General features: G+C 39.6%; 1 protein-coding gene across 3 annotated transcripts in view; it reads left to right on the top strand.

Moving 5' to 3' along the window:
* The window catches only part of pcsk5b (proprotein convertase subtilisin/kexin type 5b), an 82,874-nt gene that overhangs the window by 35,699 nt on the left and 30,614 nt on the right, over positions 1-16,561 (top strand). For all 3 annotated transcript variants that reach the window (XM_086173650.1, XM_086173648.1, XM_086173649.1), the window contains 9 exons: positions 36-139; positions 993-1,110; positions 6,269-6,457; positions 6,830-6,966; positions 7,309-7,440; positions 7,645-7,747; positions 11,983-12,176; positions 13,975-14,059; positions 16,391-16,494. In XM_086173650.1, the coding sequence (XP_086029776.1) occupies positions 36-139; positions 993-1,110; positions 6,269-6,457; positions 6,830-6,966; positions 7,309-7,440; positions 7,645-7,747; positions 11,983-12,176; positions 13,975-14,059; positions 16,391-16,494 (1,166 nt within the window). The remainder of the gene's footprint in view (positions 1-35; positions 140-992; positions 1,111-6,268; positions 6,458-6,829; positions 6,967-7,308; positions 7,441-7,644; positions 7,748-11,982; positions 12,177-13,974; positions 14,060-16,390; positions 16,495-16,561) is intronic.

The raw sequence follows: 16,561 nt of genomic DNA, 5'->3' as shown, positions 1-16,561 counted from the left end.
TTTTTTGTGTGTGTGTGTGTGTGTTTTCTCTGCAGTCCTGTTTTAACATGGAGGGACGTTCAGCATATCATTGTAAAGACCTCGAGAGCAGGACACCTCAGTGCCCCTGATTGGAAGACCAATGCAGCCGGATACAACGGTAAAAAACACGCACAGGCATTTGTCATCACTTCAACTGAAGGCCACTCATTTAATCTTCCTCCAGGAAATAAAATATAACCGATGATTACTTCTCTGTAACCAGACATTAGTGTCATGATTTGTCTTGCCTTTCCTCCCCAAATGGTTCCACTGTGAGACTGCACAAAATGATTTGAGTCACTAAAAAAACTGTCACTGCTTCCACGAGGATGCCGAGTGATAAATTTGACACAGACCTCAAGACAAAGCCTATATAGCTTGTCCTGATGATGATATTTAAATGTCTTGTATGTTATAATTCTGCATAATCCACATAATTGTACATAGATGGTCATGAATAAACTCTCATGAGAGGCTGGGAAAGGCTGCTTATATCATTGTGTTCAACAGTCTCTTTGGAAACTATTTAGAATGGTTTACCTCATGGTTGCGTGATGCAGATGCACAAAGCTAAAACACAATAACAGTGAAAATAAAGCCATTGTAAATATCTGGCAAAAACATGGTTCGGTAAATCCAGACTAAAAAGATAAACTACATGGAATTACAAAAGGGATCAATTATGATTTCCATTAATACAAGCAGTCGCACAAGTGTGTTTGTGAGAGTGAGGCGACTGAGGGTCGGCCAGGCCGGAGCTGGATCATTTTCATGTGAGTTTACTTTGTTGTAGAGGAGAGGAAAGTCTGCCACTTTTCGATTTTATGATTTTATTTTATGGATCGCATTCGTATTTTGTGCGACCCTAATTCTTGAAATTTAAAGGGTTAAAAAGAGATCTATAAATCTCAACACCGATCGTAGCACAATACCCTCTAATACCATTAATGGCTGGTTATGTGTGTCAACAGTGAGCCACCTATATGGCTTTGGCCTGATGGATGCAGAGGCGATGGTTAAGGAGGCAGAGCGATGGAAACAAGTTCCCTCTCAGCGTATCTGTGTTGAGAGCGCCGACCGTCAGATCAGGTAAAACACAGACGGAAACCCCTTCTTTTAATACCCCCCCCCCCCCCCCCCCCCCAAACTCCATGCATCTTTTCCGACACTTGATTTTTCACACCCGTGTTCCATTCTTCCTCCAGGTTTAATGAGCACACTCTGGCTGTTATTAGATAATATTGTCAGGAGTCTGGGACTTGTTGAGTACAGACTCCATCAACACTTTCTTTTCTTTTTTGTTTTTTTAAAAAAAAAACAAACAGCATTTTATCTCTTTGGTAATCAGATCTGCCCTGTGTGCTCTCTGTTCATTCATATTCCATTTGGCTACACTCCGCCATGGTAAATAAAAAAAACAGCCTGTAAGTTTTTGTTTTTTGCTTACAAACAAAAGCTAGGAATAAAATCTTACGTCCTCGGCAGAGATATCGCCCCTCTCTCTGCGTTCGGTTTTAATGAGATATCCAGCTGCCCGCGCAGGTATCGAAATTGCGTCGAACCATTGTAATGTGAAAAATGTGGTGTGAAATCTGAATTTGTCTTTCGAATGCAAAGCGGCTGCATTGCAAATTAACACATTCTTTTGCTTTTTGGGAAAACCCCTAATTAAGTTGTCAAGGACTTTGCTGCACACGGTAAAACCACATAGTCTGTGTTGCCATCATTTTTATACACAGTAGAAATCCTACTGCAAAGTGGATGTTAACTGGGACAACTTCTCAGGAATGTTCCATAGCTTTGTATAGTTATTCATAGGAACCCAAGAAAATGCGTAACTTCAAAATTCTGGTATGAAAATGGCTTTAAGTCACTTTTAGGCTTTTAATATGCAAGGCAAAGACGCTTGGTGTATTTTGCACCGTCACTCTGTTCGTTACTGCTAGTCTGTGAAGGCCTCCTTCAACATTTTATGTTTTGGATGCTGAACTTTACTTGATGGTAAACCCTGACCGCCGAAAAGTTTTCCAGTAATATCAGTTGAGGATGAACTACTCAAAAATGTTTTTTTTAAAGAAAAACAAATGTATGCTAGACTATAAAACAAGGCACAAGTTCATATCTCCATATATTTAAGATTGTTGCAACAGCCACACGTTTAAATGGATTATTAATATCATGGAGTGTCAGAGATTCAGACATAGATCCATTCTTTGCAGGGTGAAAATCGAATGGCAGATAAGAGACTTATGAATATACCCGGCACAAAAACCCGCTGGTTTTTGTGCCACTTATATCCCTCACATCATCTCTGTCTCAGTTCCTTCTCATTATTTCTTTCTGCGGTGCTTTACGAACTACCATGTGTTTGTGAGTGTGGTTGTGCAAGCTGTACCTTGATGGGGGCCAAGCATTAGTTCTGGCAGGGTGGTTCTCACATAAGACCTTTACCACGTGCGCACGCACACACACACACACACACAGGGAGCGAGCCAGGGCTTCACAGCTTGTTATTCTTGATGCAGCTGGAAGCCTGAGCTGCTCCGTGTTGGGCTGACTGGCTGCACTTGGGCTCTGAACTGGTTCGCTCGCAGTCAAGACTTGGTGGCCAGTGACTGCGGCATTATCAGTGTCATTCAGCCTGTTATGCTCTAGTACACAAATCAGTCCATACGAGGCTTATGTAAAGACCAGCTTGAGAGACAGTTGGGATTCTGCCTCCACAACCACGGGCTTGCTTTTGGAAAAATTACCTCTATTGTTGAAATAAACTGCCCTGTGGGTTTCCATTTTTCCATTTAGTATGTATGTAAGTCATTGGAAATGAAAGGAGGCAATTACAGGAAAACAAAAAGATTTTGTGTAACACAACTGTGAAATTAAGTTTCAAATTGCATTCAAAAGTCTGAAAAATCTTTCATTTTCTATATAGTTGGTTGCTTTCTGAGTGTGACTGGCAGAGGAGAGTTGAACAAGTATGCCCATGTTCCAATGCAGTTTGAAGCAGGTCTCAATGTGTCTCCTCTCCTCCGTCGGTACATGTGTGAACACTTAATGTGTGTGTGTTCTGTGTTTTCTTTTAACTTGCCACATAAGTGTTGCCGTCACCTCAGTGCTGTGTTCCCACACACCCTTTGGCTGGCCCCTCTGACTGCATTTGGTAACGTCTGTCTGCAATCGCTCGCCTCACTCCACTTGGAGCACGCACAAGGAAAAAGCCCCGATCCGTGTGCAGTCAGGCTGGTGCTAATCAGCTGTGCATCTGCTGCGCTCAGTCCCGTGCGTATGGTTCAGTTATCTGTGCTGTGTCATAGCGAAGCCAGAACTGTGATATCACCCCCAGACAACTCCAGCCAGTACCGTCGCCCGCTTTCCAAATAATCATCGGCTTACAAAAGAATCATTGTTTTCCGCCACTTATTATTTTTTTTCCTTAAAGTTTAATGAAATTTAATTTTCTTGTGCAATTTTTTTTTTTTGTGATGTTAATCATTCGTATCGACTCATAGAAATTCCCATAGGAATCAGCCCGGTTTCATTAATTATGAGATCGCGCCGAGGGGTTGTTTACCAGTCCTCATTATGGAAAAGGTGGTTCATAAAATGCTGTTTTGAAAACACCCCTAATTTACAGGTGCATTTATTGCACCAGTGTTTGAAATTTATTTCCCAGTTGGAATCATTGATGGACGATTTTTGCCTCTCACAAACCTTCGTTTGCAATCAGTGCACTGATCTCATCTCTAACACTTAGACTTAACTCTCAAAACCCAATAAAAAATATGTTTTTTTTTTTTTTCCCTGTTTGAAAAGTTTTTGTTGTTTTTTTTCTTGACAGTTAGTTGATAGTCCTCCAGAGTAGCTTTGCTTGATTTGCCGAATCGGGGTCCCTCAGTTCACGCTCCTCACTCTTTGTTAAACCTTCCGGATGTTCTTGGAGGCGTGCATCAGCAGCGTGCTACGCCTGACCAGATAGCAGGAGCACCTATGGCCAAACAACATAAACCACGCAACCACAGTTGAGGATTCGCTGCTGTCCTACCAAGATATTTGTATCCACTTGTGATGTGAACCCAGGAGCTCCAAATTCTGTTGTGACTGCGATCAAAGGGAGGAGGTGACACATGTCAAATCACATACATGTTGAGCGGCCTACTTAAATTCAAGGGGGTAAAAAAAAAAAAAAAAGATTAACTATATTTTCTGAAGATCTAAACAAGCAACTTTGTCTTCTTTATTATTTAGGTAGGACTAAATTTAAAGTTGACGTGTATTCCGTTATATGAACAAGTGATGTAGATGGGAGTTTACTGCATATAAATCAGCCCCATTATGTGTAAAATCTGTTCGGGAAGTCATAAGTAAATCTAAAACCAGACTCAAAGGGATATGAGCATTCTTAAAAAGCTATTACCTCAATATCTACTAAGATTTAGTGTTTTTACAAGAATTTGTAAGTCCCCCTAAGAATGAATATAAAACTATTAAATCACTATAAAGGCATTCTAGAGACAGGAAATGTGATGACAACTTACACTTCAATCTCATTATTTTTAATCCCAGAATGATGCTGAACGTCTTCTGTTTGTTCTGGATAAAGATTGTGTATCCTCAGTGGGCCTTCAAATGGAGCATGTAATTTGGAATTCATGTGTTAAAAAATTTAAATTGTGTTATATAGTTAGCACCTCTGTCTCTACAGCCAAGACATGCATATTAGTATCATTTATACGATGGAAAATAAAGTATAATGAAATACAGTACGTCCCTATTAAGTCAAATGCGGAACTTTTTTTGCACAAAGGAAAAACTTTATATTGCAAAAAACGAAATAAAATTTTAACCATCTGCCGATAATTGGGGTAATTTTCCCCTCAACACCAAACATCTGTGTTATATCATTCAATCTATAAGTGAAGCTGCCATGTGGATCTTTCCATCAAAACATCAAATAACATGTTATTTTATTGACAAATTTTAGACATCTATACTTCAATCTTTTAATATTTTTTTTTGGGGGGGGGGGTTTATGCTGCATGTAATTCAGTGATTCCTTAAAAGACATGACTGAAGCAGTAATTTGACTATTCAAAAAAGAAAAAAAAAATCATGCTGTGGTGAGTCTAATTTTAGCACCTCTCTCAGCCTGTCTGCTGACTTTTCCCCACAACTTGATTCTCCTTTCTAATTGTAATGGGCCAAATAAAGTCTCATTTGACAGTAATTACATAACCAAACTGGTGAGCCTGATCCCTAGACATTCATATTGACACCAACATCAACAACAATGTTTTAATTACATTCTCCATCTTTATACTCAGGGATTTAAAATAAAAAAATGCCCCCTTTCCCCTCCCGTTGCCTGGCTATTCCATATCATTGTCCCTGCTTGTATATTGGCTCTTATTCCCGTATATTAGATCATAAAGTACATTATTTGAAACCTTATTTAATGTTTGCACTGGCGAATAAATTCTGTTTTTGTTGAGGTAAAGTGTGTGCATAGCCAATCCTGCTCCCTGCCCACCCTGTTGTGCTGTTGGTAAAGTTTTTTTTTTTCTTTTATTTGTAGGAGGAAGTTAAATACACTTGTTTAAAAAAAAAAAAATCAGTATTTTAAATGTTTAAACTGTATTTATTATTTTTCAGTCACAACATTCTTTGGTTAAGAATTGACAGATGCTTTCACTGGAGGACACAGGGTGACATTGAACATTCGAATGCTTTGAAGGTGTTTCACCGCTAAACACAAGTTTGTGTCAAACATGTGCTCAGAGAATATATTTTTTGAAAATTATTCTTTTCTTTGTAGGAGAAAATTACATACATTAAAAATATCAAATTAGTTTGAAGGCTAGCTCTATAATATTTTTTTCACAAAATATAGTTTAACAATTGCCATCTTTGAAGGACACAGAGTGACATTGAGCACTAAAATGTGAGGGTATTTGTGTCTCAGTTTCACTCCAAAACAAAAGTTAATATTGGATACATGAATTTTTTGCAAAATGTTTGTATAAACATGATTTTTTTAATTAACAATGATCATGGTATGACTGTATAAAATATATTTGCTATACAAAATCTCATGCTTTAAGTTTTTCTCCCTGGTAACAATCAATGGTATTTTATGACTACAGAGGAAACCTGATGCTCTAACTGTAGGGAATCTTAACAGCGTCAGTGCACTGAGACGCTATAAACAGCTACGGGGTGTATTGAACCTGTTTTCGATCCTCTCCTCCAGAACAATCCGTCCAGAGCACGTGGTGAGGTCAGTGTACAAGGCGACGGGATGCATTGACAACCCCAACCACCATGTCATCTATCTGGAGCATGTGGTCGTACGCATCACAATCACGCACCCTCGCAGAGGAGACCTGTCAATCAACCTGACCTCCCCCTCAGGAACCAAGTCTCAGCTGCTGGCCAACAGGTAGAGAGTAAGCTGTTTGTGTTGTTTACCTCGGCAGCACTCAATACATTTCCCTGCAGCGGGATTGAACAGCAACTGCATTTAGAAAATTGTGACTAACATTTTTGTCAGTAATTTGATGTTGTTATGCTTCGCTACTTTATATCTAGCATTATTTTATGAAGTCTTTAGGCCACTTTCACAATTGTTGTCAGCAAATACACCAAAAACATGGCAGCTTTCAGTATTTTGACACCAATTGCATTTAAAATGGTGATTACAAGCCACATTCACTGATTATCAGTCTCTGCAAATTTTGCATTGTGTGTGTGTGTGTGTGTGTGTTATGTGTTTATGTGTGTGTGTGTGCTCATTCATATTCCTGATACGCAGGTTGTTTGATCACTCCATGGAGGGTTTTAAGAACTGGGAGTTTATGACTACCCACTGCTGGGGAGAGAAAGCTGCCGGCGACTGGGTCCTAGAGATCTATGACTCACCCTCTCAACTCCGCAGCCAAAAAGTACCAGGTTTGACAGCATTACAGATTTCTTTTTAATGGAAAAAGAACATTACATTTTCATTGTGCATGGTTTAACATGTACATGTTGCTTCGGAGGACCTGATCCTAACTCTTCTAAAGACCCATTAAATCAAAGCCTTGAAATATCCCATGCACATTTTGTCATATTTTCTGGTTGATGTTCCTCTGGTGTCGTCTATTGCGTAAAGACGCATAAAATGCATAAAAATGCATCAAACAAGCACCAAATGCATGACATCATGCTGTTTTGAAACAGGACCGGACGTGACTGCAGATTTAAATCCATAAACTTTTTTTTTTTTTTTTCTCAACACTGTTGCTTCCTCAGGCAAATTGAAGGAGTGGTCACTGGTGCTGTACGGTACCTCTGTACACCCATATTCATCTCTACGCAGTGATAAGCCCCGCTCTACCGACATTTTGCAGCCCACTGACGAAGGGGTCCAAGATGAATACAGTGGTACGTTATAAATCCAGTGCTACGTACGCTTAAGTTAATCGTAATTACTGCCCTGATGTCTCGATGTCACTTGTGATAAAATTTGTATTTCTGTATTCTCGCTGAGCTCATTTATGCAAAGTTAAGCACAAGAGTACCATTTGCATTTCTGATTGGGAGTTTTGGAGAATATTCCACTGATGTTTCTTCAACGCTTGTCTCCAGGACCCTGTGACCCCGAATGCAATGAAAACGGCTGTGAAGGTCCAGGACCACACAACTGCATTAACTGCCTCCACTATTTCCTCAAGTTCAAGAACAATACCAGGTTTATTCATTGATTAATAATTCAAAGTGTCATTGCTTACTCTGTTCTTTCCATGTTGTAAATTATTAATCAATATCAAAGATTAGCTTCTGATGGAAGCGTGAACTCTCAATTATTTTTTTTTTTACATTTGTTTGTCTTTTAAGTAATAGAGTAATACAGTAATAGCAGATGTTGACTTTGGATACACATTCGAATACAAACCCACGTGTTTACATTTAGTGCGGATGATTTAGAGGATAAACATTTTAAATGACATGATTTCGGTAGCTGAATACTTGTTTCAAAATCAATTTACTAAATAGCATAATGGTGTTCTATATTTACCGGAATCAACCCATTCTCCCCTTGGACCTTTTTTACTCTGCTTAGAACTCATAATATGTATGCATAAGGAAATTGCCTTGGATTTCTGTTACCTTCTTGTTGATACTGTAGATCAAACTATGTTTTTGATTACCCATCTGGCAAGCGTGGAATATATCACTCTGTGATATTGGTTGAATGTAATCCTTCAGTCTTTGGCAGAGGATTCAATTGAGAACGGGTATCAGGTTTTTGTATTCCTAGAATACTACTTTAGTCTTTGTTTGGAACTGTCTCAGTATTTGTTATACAATACATGAAGTAGCTATTTCTACACAAAGTCCAGAGTAGAGTAAATGTTAACGTTTAACCTTTGGTACAAACACTTAGTTGTTCTTTTGAGTCTTCCGTGAAATCCCTTATTTCAGTTTCCAACTTAAAGATAAGGTGAGCTTAATGTTAATAATTTAGTCTGATGATGATGATGATGATAATTTGGTGTGTGTGTGTGTGTGTGTGTGTGTGTGTGTGTGTGTGTGTGTCTACACACTTGTAGGATCAAAGTCTGTTGTAATTGCCTCTGTGTCAGCGGGTCTCTGCACTAATAAAAGGCAAACCAGTGCAGGTGCATGGGAACGTACAGGACTATGTACTGCCTTATCATTAGCCCACCTTAGAGTTTCGCTGCCCTTTTCCTGCCACCGCAGGGAGCATTGGATTGAAGATGCGAGGGAGTGGTGGGCGGAAAGAGACGGGGTGTTGCTGTTGTTTAATGTTAAGAGATAATTACATTCTCTGTCCCAAAGATGCGTTTGAGGATTTCCGCTCAGCCACGGTACTTGAGTCTTTCGTGGGTTCAATCAAATTCATACTAAGATGACTTTAAAGAAGCATGAAACTCTATGATCTTTTCTTTTTGTTTATGTGATGAAAATGTTCTCACAATTGGGAAAACTGTAATGTCCGTTGCCAAAATCAAACGACTGCACGGCATATACATAAATAAGTGTCTCAGTTAAATTTATCAAGATTTCTGTTTCCTTTTATTGTCAGAATATTGTACTGTTGTTGTTTTCAACAAGTAGTACTTGCATTTTAATCCCCATGTTAATAATGCAAGAGAACAAGATTTTTGGGGAAAGGTTCTCTATTTTGCAAGCGGGTATCTCAGCTCATTTGAGGTGGCATTTCCTTTATTGCATGGCTTTATATGGTTAATGGGAAATGGAAAATAGCTCTTTGATCCTGATGCAAAAATCTCTAAAGAACAACTCGCTGTTTCCACTCCTGACAGGATGAATTTGCCAAAACTAATTCTAGTCTTTTCTTATTAAAGCTGTGTATAACACCATCTATACTGCCAAAATCTGACAAAGCTGACCTTTGCAGTCAAATTTCTTCACTGCAAAAACCAACCAAGTTCACGTTTCCTTTTTCTACCCTTTTGTCTTGCTGTATTTTAAAAACTTGTGTGATTGCTTGTCATAGATAAAACCCCTGCCCATGTACCTATTTAGCTGAAAAGAGAGAAGTTCAAGTGAATTTTTTCTTATTTTCACACGTGGGTGAATGAAGGACATGAAACCATAATGCCAAATACTGCTTTGTCAGACGGAGATGTCTTAAGTATAAAAGTATTTGTTTAATCTAGTTTGTTCTGATCCTGTACAAGGTTAGTCTGGGATCTAACTATTTTGCTCCCCCAAAGTTCACCTCCCTCCGCAGATCTATCTGGCCTCTTCCCATTCAGACATTTTTTTGTTTGTTTTGCAAAGCGTTATCTCAGGCAGCACAGGTATAGGACTTGTCAATAGCCAGCAAAGAACAGCAGCGCCTGAGCACCACCAGCTCAGACACCATCACAAATAATGTGGGGTTGCTTTTGATGGTGGGGACTGAATGACTTAGAAAGTCAATTTCAAAAGAAATAAAACACACATTTAGTTGATGAGAATTGTATTTTTTTGGTCTTCTGATTGGTTGATTGGTTATCCGTCTGACCAAGAGGGATGTTCGAAATTTGACTAAACCCAATCTGAAATAAACTGAAGCGCAGGTCAAGTCAACTTTAATTGATTTGGCACCTATTCAGAACAGAATTGTCCAATGACTCCTTACATTTAGAGCAGGTCTCAACCCCACGCTTTAAAACAGAGACCCAACAACCCCCCGTGACAGCGCACTTGTCGACGGTTGCCGGGAAAAAGTGCCTTTTTAGCAGGCAGACAACTTGTGTAAATCCAAGGTCAATGTAGACGGCCTTCTGTTTCGAAACCAAGAAAGAGAGAGTGACCGAGGGGGACAGACAGATGGAAGGCAAGAGTGTGAGAGTGACAGACGTCAGTATGTTTTTTCTGTGTTTTTTAGGATTTGCTTGTAATATAACTAAAGCTGTTGTTTATTGTTTTTTACAACCGGTGAGCCAAAAACAAATCTCCACCTTGGCGGACAATAAAGATTTATTCTGTTCTATTCAACTTGGGGTTTGCACAAGACCCGCTTGCCTCAGGTGTTTGATCTGGCGTTGTCAGACTGCTGTTAGATCCCAACTCCTATTCACTTCTATCATTTAGCTTACTCAATCTGTCAATATTGGCTGTTTCAAAGATATATCTGTTATTTAAATGTCAGGCCTTGGAATGAATGTCAGTTATGTCCTTTTCAAGATGAATATTTGAAGAAGTATGCTGTTGGCAGATTGAATCTAAAATCCACTTTCTTGGAAACCTCTGTCAGTGTCCGGACAGCCACATATTTTGTGCTTTATTTGTCCAGTATTTTGTTTGTCCAGTGTTGGATTTAAACAGCAACCAGATTTTAATTATCAAATGAAATCATACTCTTATATATCCTTTTTGACATTTAATTGGCATCAGTTGCTGACATTAGCTCTTTTATATGCGCTAAAATGTCAGCTGACTTATCCATGTTAACCTTTATCAGTATTGTCACCAAATTTGTCAATAGGATATACTGTTAAGAAGAAATGGCCTCCAACAGAAATTATTTTCCTTGCATAAAAACATTTTCAAATAGCTTATATAGTTTCGTGCACTTTGTGATTGTTAGGACGCATTCAGATCTTGCATATAGTGGACAGTAATAGGATAATATAAGTTTCCGCCTCTCTTTGTGATGGTCTTTTAGTAGCCGGATGTGTGTTTTTTTAATCATACTTAATCATATTAAAACAGAAAAAGGGTATTGAAGTAGGAGGACAAAGACTTGGCACTGTGTGTGAACACATGGATTATGTGTTTCACACATGCCATATGTGTGTTTTGGCAGAAAACTCCAAAGTGTGTGAATCTGTGTGTGTGAGTGAGTGTGTGTATTTGAGCTCTGGAGGATTTTGGAGATCTTTTTCACCTTAGGAAGGGAGCATAAGGTTGGAATGAGGGGTGAATAAGGACTGTGAAGTTATCCAACAGATGCTACACCTGCTCATGATATAGCACCCACAACACTTCTATTACCGTTTTGTCATCACATAAGATTTTTTTTAACTTTTTCTAAATATATTTTCTTCCAAATCATTTACATTAACAGTATTTGTATGAACCTCTCCTTCTTACTTTTGAACTCTGTCTGTAATAATTTGTGTTTTCCGTCAGACAACTTTTCTATTATTTGCACAGCATCAATCCCAGCAGTGTGACAGAGGCGTGTGATTCAAGTTGATTTGCGAATGATTTGAAATTAGGCATGCAATCAAAAAATAATAATTTGAGTGCATCAAGACCCACCCTGACTGCAGGACAATGATTGAACATCTTTATTTATTTCCTCTTGTGTTATTTCTTCTTGTTTGCACGGTACTTTGATAGGAAGCGCTTCATAAATAAATGTATTGTCATTAATAATGCATTATCTGTTGAGCTGTATGACACTTGCTTACTGCCTTTTCTCCACCGCTTTCCTCATTGCAGAATGTGTGTGTCGGAGTGCCCCAGTGGCTTTTTCCGTGATGATAGGAAACGCTGCAAGAAGTGTTCCTCGTTGTGTGAGACCTGTGTTGGTAGCCGTAGCGACCAATGCACGACATGCAGGGCTGGATTTCACCTCAATGAGGGCTCTAACACATGTGTAGCGACCTGCAGCGACAGCTTCTACCTCGACTACGGTGAGTTGCAAACTTGAATTTTATTCATTTCAAAGCAGCACAGTATGACTGCAAAAATGTGTGTGTGTGTGTGTATGGGGGTGTGTGTTTGTGCACACACAAGGCTATGATCGAGACAGTGGGTTGGTATTTTAGACCTTAGCAGAGGTGATAAAATAAGATACCAAAATGAAGAAATGTTATACTTTTGAAGGTTTGTTTGCTTTTCTTTTCTTTTTTTTTTTTTTATAAAATGGCATTACCTGTCATTTTTTTAAGCATCAGCCACAGAAATCCTTGAAATGTAGTGCACTCTCTAAATTACTCTTGGCCATCCCAGTCACATTCACTATCCCATGATGAGGTTTAAAAAAAAAACAAACAAAAAAAAATGAATAATAAATTCACCATAATTACTCTTCTTAGAAATATGCAGTAGAATCTACCAGAAGTAGTGTTTTTACCTGCATGCAACCTCAAAAAAGCAACACCAATTTATCCTTGACCCCTCATGTAGCCACTGATTCGTTCAGCTCCTAATGGAGAACCAAACAGGGCTATGAAGGCTTGTTTTTTTCCCTTCCTCCCTTCCACAGTAAAGTTTGGAGAATGATTTGAATGATTATTTGTTTGTAAAAAGCCAACTCTGTTTCTTCACTGGCCGTTAATTTCTCTAAGCCGGAGTGCTTCTTACATCAGTACACACCGCGTGTACAGAGACTGTCTCATGTTCAGCTCAAGAAGATGAATGCCAGCCTTCATGAAAGAAAAGCTGCGGTATAGAAACTGTACACATCTAATAATTATGGCTCGATCTTGATTTACAGCCAATCTAGTGTCCAAGTCCTTGGCTCTGGGATTCTTTGGCAAAAGTTCTGCTATGATCTACTCTGAGTTCGAGTGCTTTATTTCTACTGGCCAAGATGTAGTGCAGATTTTTTCCCTTTGAAATGCTGAGTATTGTTTTAATTAGCTATTTAGTGTTTATTTTCCCTTTTTGACAAACCGGTAATGGAAAAAAGAATTCCTATGGATTTTGATGTAATGCTGCAACAGCCTGTCAGAATTAAAGATTTATTTTTAGGGATGTTTAGCTACGCATTGCAAATACTATTCCTCATCTTTGTCTTTTACTCTCACTCAATTAAAGGCTTTTGTTTAGTCTAGTGAAGCCATAATGATCTTGAGAGGGTAAGCTAGAGAGAGATGTCAGTGTGTTACCTGTCCATATCCTAATTCCAACTGTCCATGAAATCTAGATTCCCAAACAAAATTTAAGAAAAAAAAAAAAAATCCCAAATCGCACTCGTAGTCAAAGACTGAGCCTCTGTTACTACATGAGTTCTCATACAGACCCGCAGAGGTTGTGCCATGCGGCAGCATTGGTTTGACACATAGTTCATTTACCGACAACAATAAATAAAACATGGGACTTCTTGTCCCTGCTGAAGGCAGGAGTGTTATATGCATTTTGTCAAAGTGTGCTGATACATGTGCTCTGCCTTTTGAATTATTCAGCTGCATTCCAATCATCCCTCGCAAACTGGCTTCCTTTTCATCCCCGGCCTCTGTAGCTTTTTCGACATGTCCGCTCTTCCCCCTCATATCTAACAATTTCTTGCTCCCGTCTTTTGTTCTCCTGTTTTGCACATTAGCCCTTTTCCTTAACATATTTCTTACTTCCTATCCCGTATCCCTTCAGTGCATGGACAGGCCTGCAACTTTCCATTATTTATTTCCTCCTCCGGGTTTTTGTTACACAATTTCAGTTTCAGTCCTTTATAGACCAGGTGTGTGACTGGCGACTTGTGTCTTACAGATTCCAACATTTGCAGGAGATGTCCGGAGAACTGTAAAAAGTGCACCTCCAGCAATATCTGTACAGAATGCAAACCTGGGATGAGGTAAGCTGGAGGATGTGCTACATGGCCTGGCTGTTGATATGAACTACTCATTTGTTTCATAGCATTTCATGCATATTTAATGGCAAAGAGAGTGGGAGCACCTTTTGTATAAAACTACTGAGGGTTGCGCTGGGTGCGGCGGCTGTTGGAAATTGTGTAACATTTTTTAAATTAACAATTGGATATCCACCCTAATGTCATGGATGAGTCAGCCAGGAGTGGGGAAAGTGAGCTTACCTGAACAACTCGAACTCTGTTGTTGTTTTCGATGCAATTATTTGGCGGATGTATTCGTACAGTGTAAAATAACTGCTGGCCGTGAAAACATTTTCCCGAGAACGTGAAAAGATTTACAAACGACTCGGCATCAGGTTATCCCACTAAAAATGTAATACTTATGTTTCCCTGAACATTCACAGGTACCGTAAAGTCGAATTGCAACTTAAAATTGCTTTTTTGTACCTCGGGTGCACCTTCATCGATAGTTTATAATGAACAGTATGGTTTCGATCAGAGATTTTCCAAAAATACTGGCTTTTATCAAGGATCTCCAGAATCAGAATCACTTTATTTGTCCCTGAGGGGCAATTGGATAACGCTTAGTGGCAAAAGTATCTGAAGATCCAACACCCAGAAATAAACTATATAACTATATATCGACATGTATCCCGATGGCTTTACACCTATAAATATCTGTAAAACTTAATGAGCAAATGCACTGTGCCATATTCTTGGCCACATATTGAATGGCAGAGCATCTGAATTCATTTTTAACTTGTTAAGTGTGTGCGAGACTCTTAATTTGTTTAAAAATGCACACTGTAAACAGTCCACCTGCAATAAATAAAACCTTACAAACATCTTTGGTCAAACCTTTGTCATGCAAAGTATGAGTAACTTCAATTTGATCGGGTGCTGTGGCTTTTTTATTAAAACAAACAAAAAAAAACCCTGAAAACAACCTTTTGTTTTCAGCCACTGTAATGCCAAAGGACATACAATTCTTGTAGTGGTTTGCGTTCACTGAATGGAAGAGAGAAACCAGGCCTGTTTTCCTCTTGGGACTTATTTTGAGTAAACTCTGTTTTACCCTGTGACCCTGGCTTGTTAAAACCCACATATACTCGTGTCATGCGGAGACCCACAAGAAGTGGAGCTGTTACCCATTTTGGGTTGTGATTCATTCTTCGAAGACTCTCTGATCTCTAAACCATTTAGTTATCCATGCAGACATGTTCCAGGTCATTTTATGGCCACATCCACAGCGGCCTCTTCAAACCGCCCTCAGTACACTTCACCTGACAGCGGTTTGGGTGTTTCAAAGAGCTGCAATCCCTGATAGGTCAAGGAAAGCCTTGTGAAGTGCCTGAAACACTGTGGTCTTGAACCCAATTTGAAGCGTTCAGTGCTGCCAGGGGTGGAGGTGAGGTTACGCTTAAGCCATAATTTCCTCCGAACACCAGTGTAACCACAGGCGCAAATGCACAAATGCACACTTGCACTTGTAAAGACGCACTTGAAACGCGGCGAGGGGATTCATTAACGTGTCGCTCCGTTGTCTTTCACCCTGGTCATCAGAACTGAGTGCCTTTCTCTTACCTTTGGCCTAACCCGAGCATAAAACTCTTAAATGTCCAACAGTGTCCTCATACTGATGGTTCAAATCTAGTTCTCAACTACAACAATTGTCCGTCTCCCTCTTCCTCCGTCTAATAACACACAGTCTCCTTTCTTTCGTTGGGTTCACCGTTCACGATCGGCACAGAGCAGAATTGGAAAGGAGACCAGACAAGATCGTTTCTGGGAAACCTTAGCTAACCCAGACCAGCTGTTTTTAAACTTAGCGCGGTGAATGTGCCAGCATCGCTGTGACTTTACAAATCTGACTTTTCGGGGCATTGTGGCCGAGGAGGTGCACCGACCGCTTGGCAGCGGGAGGGTTGCTGATGGCGTCCTTCTGCTCCCAACAGACCAAGTAGATCATCACTAAGGGTCATGGGAAAGATACTAATCTAATCCTCTAATAAGTTCGTTGGCGCCTTGCATGGCCACCATACTGTGTGTGTGTGTGTGTTTGTGTGCGTGGGTGTGTGTGTGTGTGTTATGGTTGACTGAGGCACACTTAAGTGCTTTGACTGCCAAGGTAGAGAGGCTCTATATAAATGAAGTCCATTTACAATTTAAGCCGTCCAAACATATTTAGTGCTGTGCTGCTGCTGTTATGGATTTTATCCATAGCTTGTTTCCTTTTTACATAAAGAAAAATGTTTTTAAAAGTGCCAGTATTTATAATGAAAACACGAACGTGTATCCGTCTGTTTTTATTTCTAGTCTACAAGGAAACAAATGCCAGATGACCTGCGACCCAGGATCTTATTACAACGGCCACAGACGGACTTGTGAGCCCTGCCATCGGGCCTGTGCAACATGTGCGGGTAAGAAGTCGAAATTGTCTAAAGCATGAAAACGACCCTGCAAATACAAGACGTTCAAAGATGTTTG

The sequence above is a fragment of the Fistularia commersonii genome, chromosome 26 (assembly GCF_037954325.1).
Source record: "Fistularia commersonii isolate RoL2024-O1a breed Wild chromosome 26, RoL_Fcom_v1.0, whole genome shotgun sequence".
Classification (NCBI taxonomy): Eukaryota; Metazoa; Chordata; class Actinopteri; order Syngnathiformes; family Fistulariidae; genus Fistularia; species Fistularia commersonii.
The sequence above is the reverse complement of the archived record's forward strand: the minus strand, read 5'-3'. Positions and strand labels throughout refer to the sequence as shown.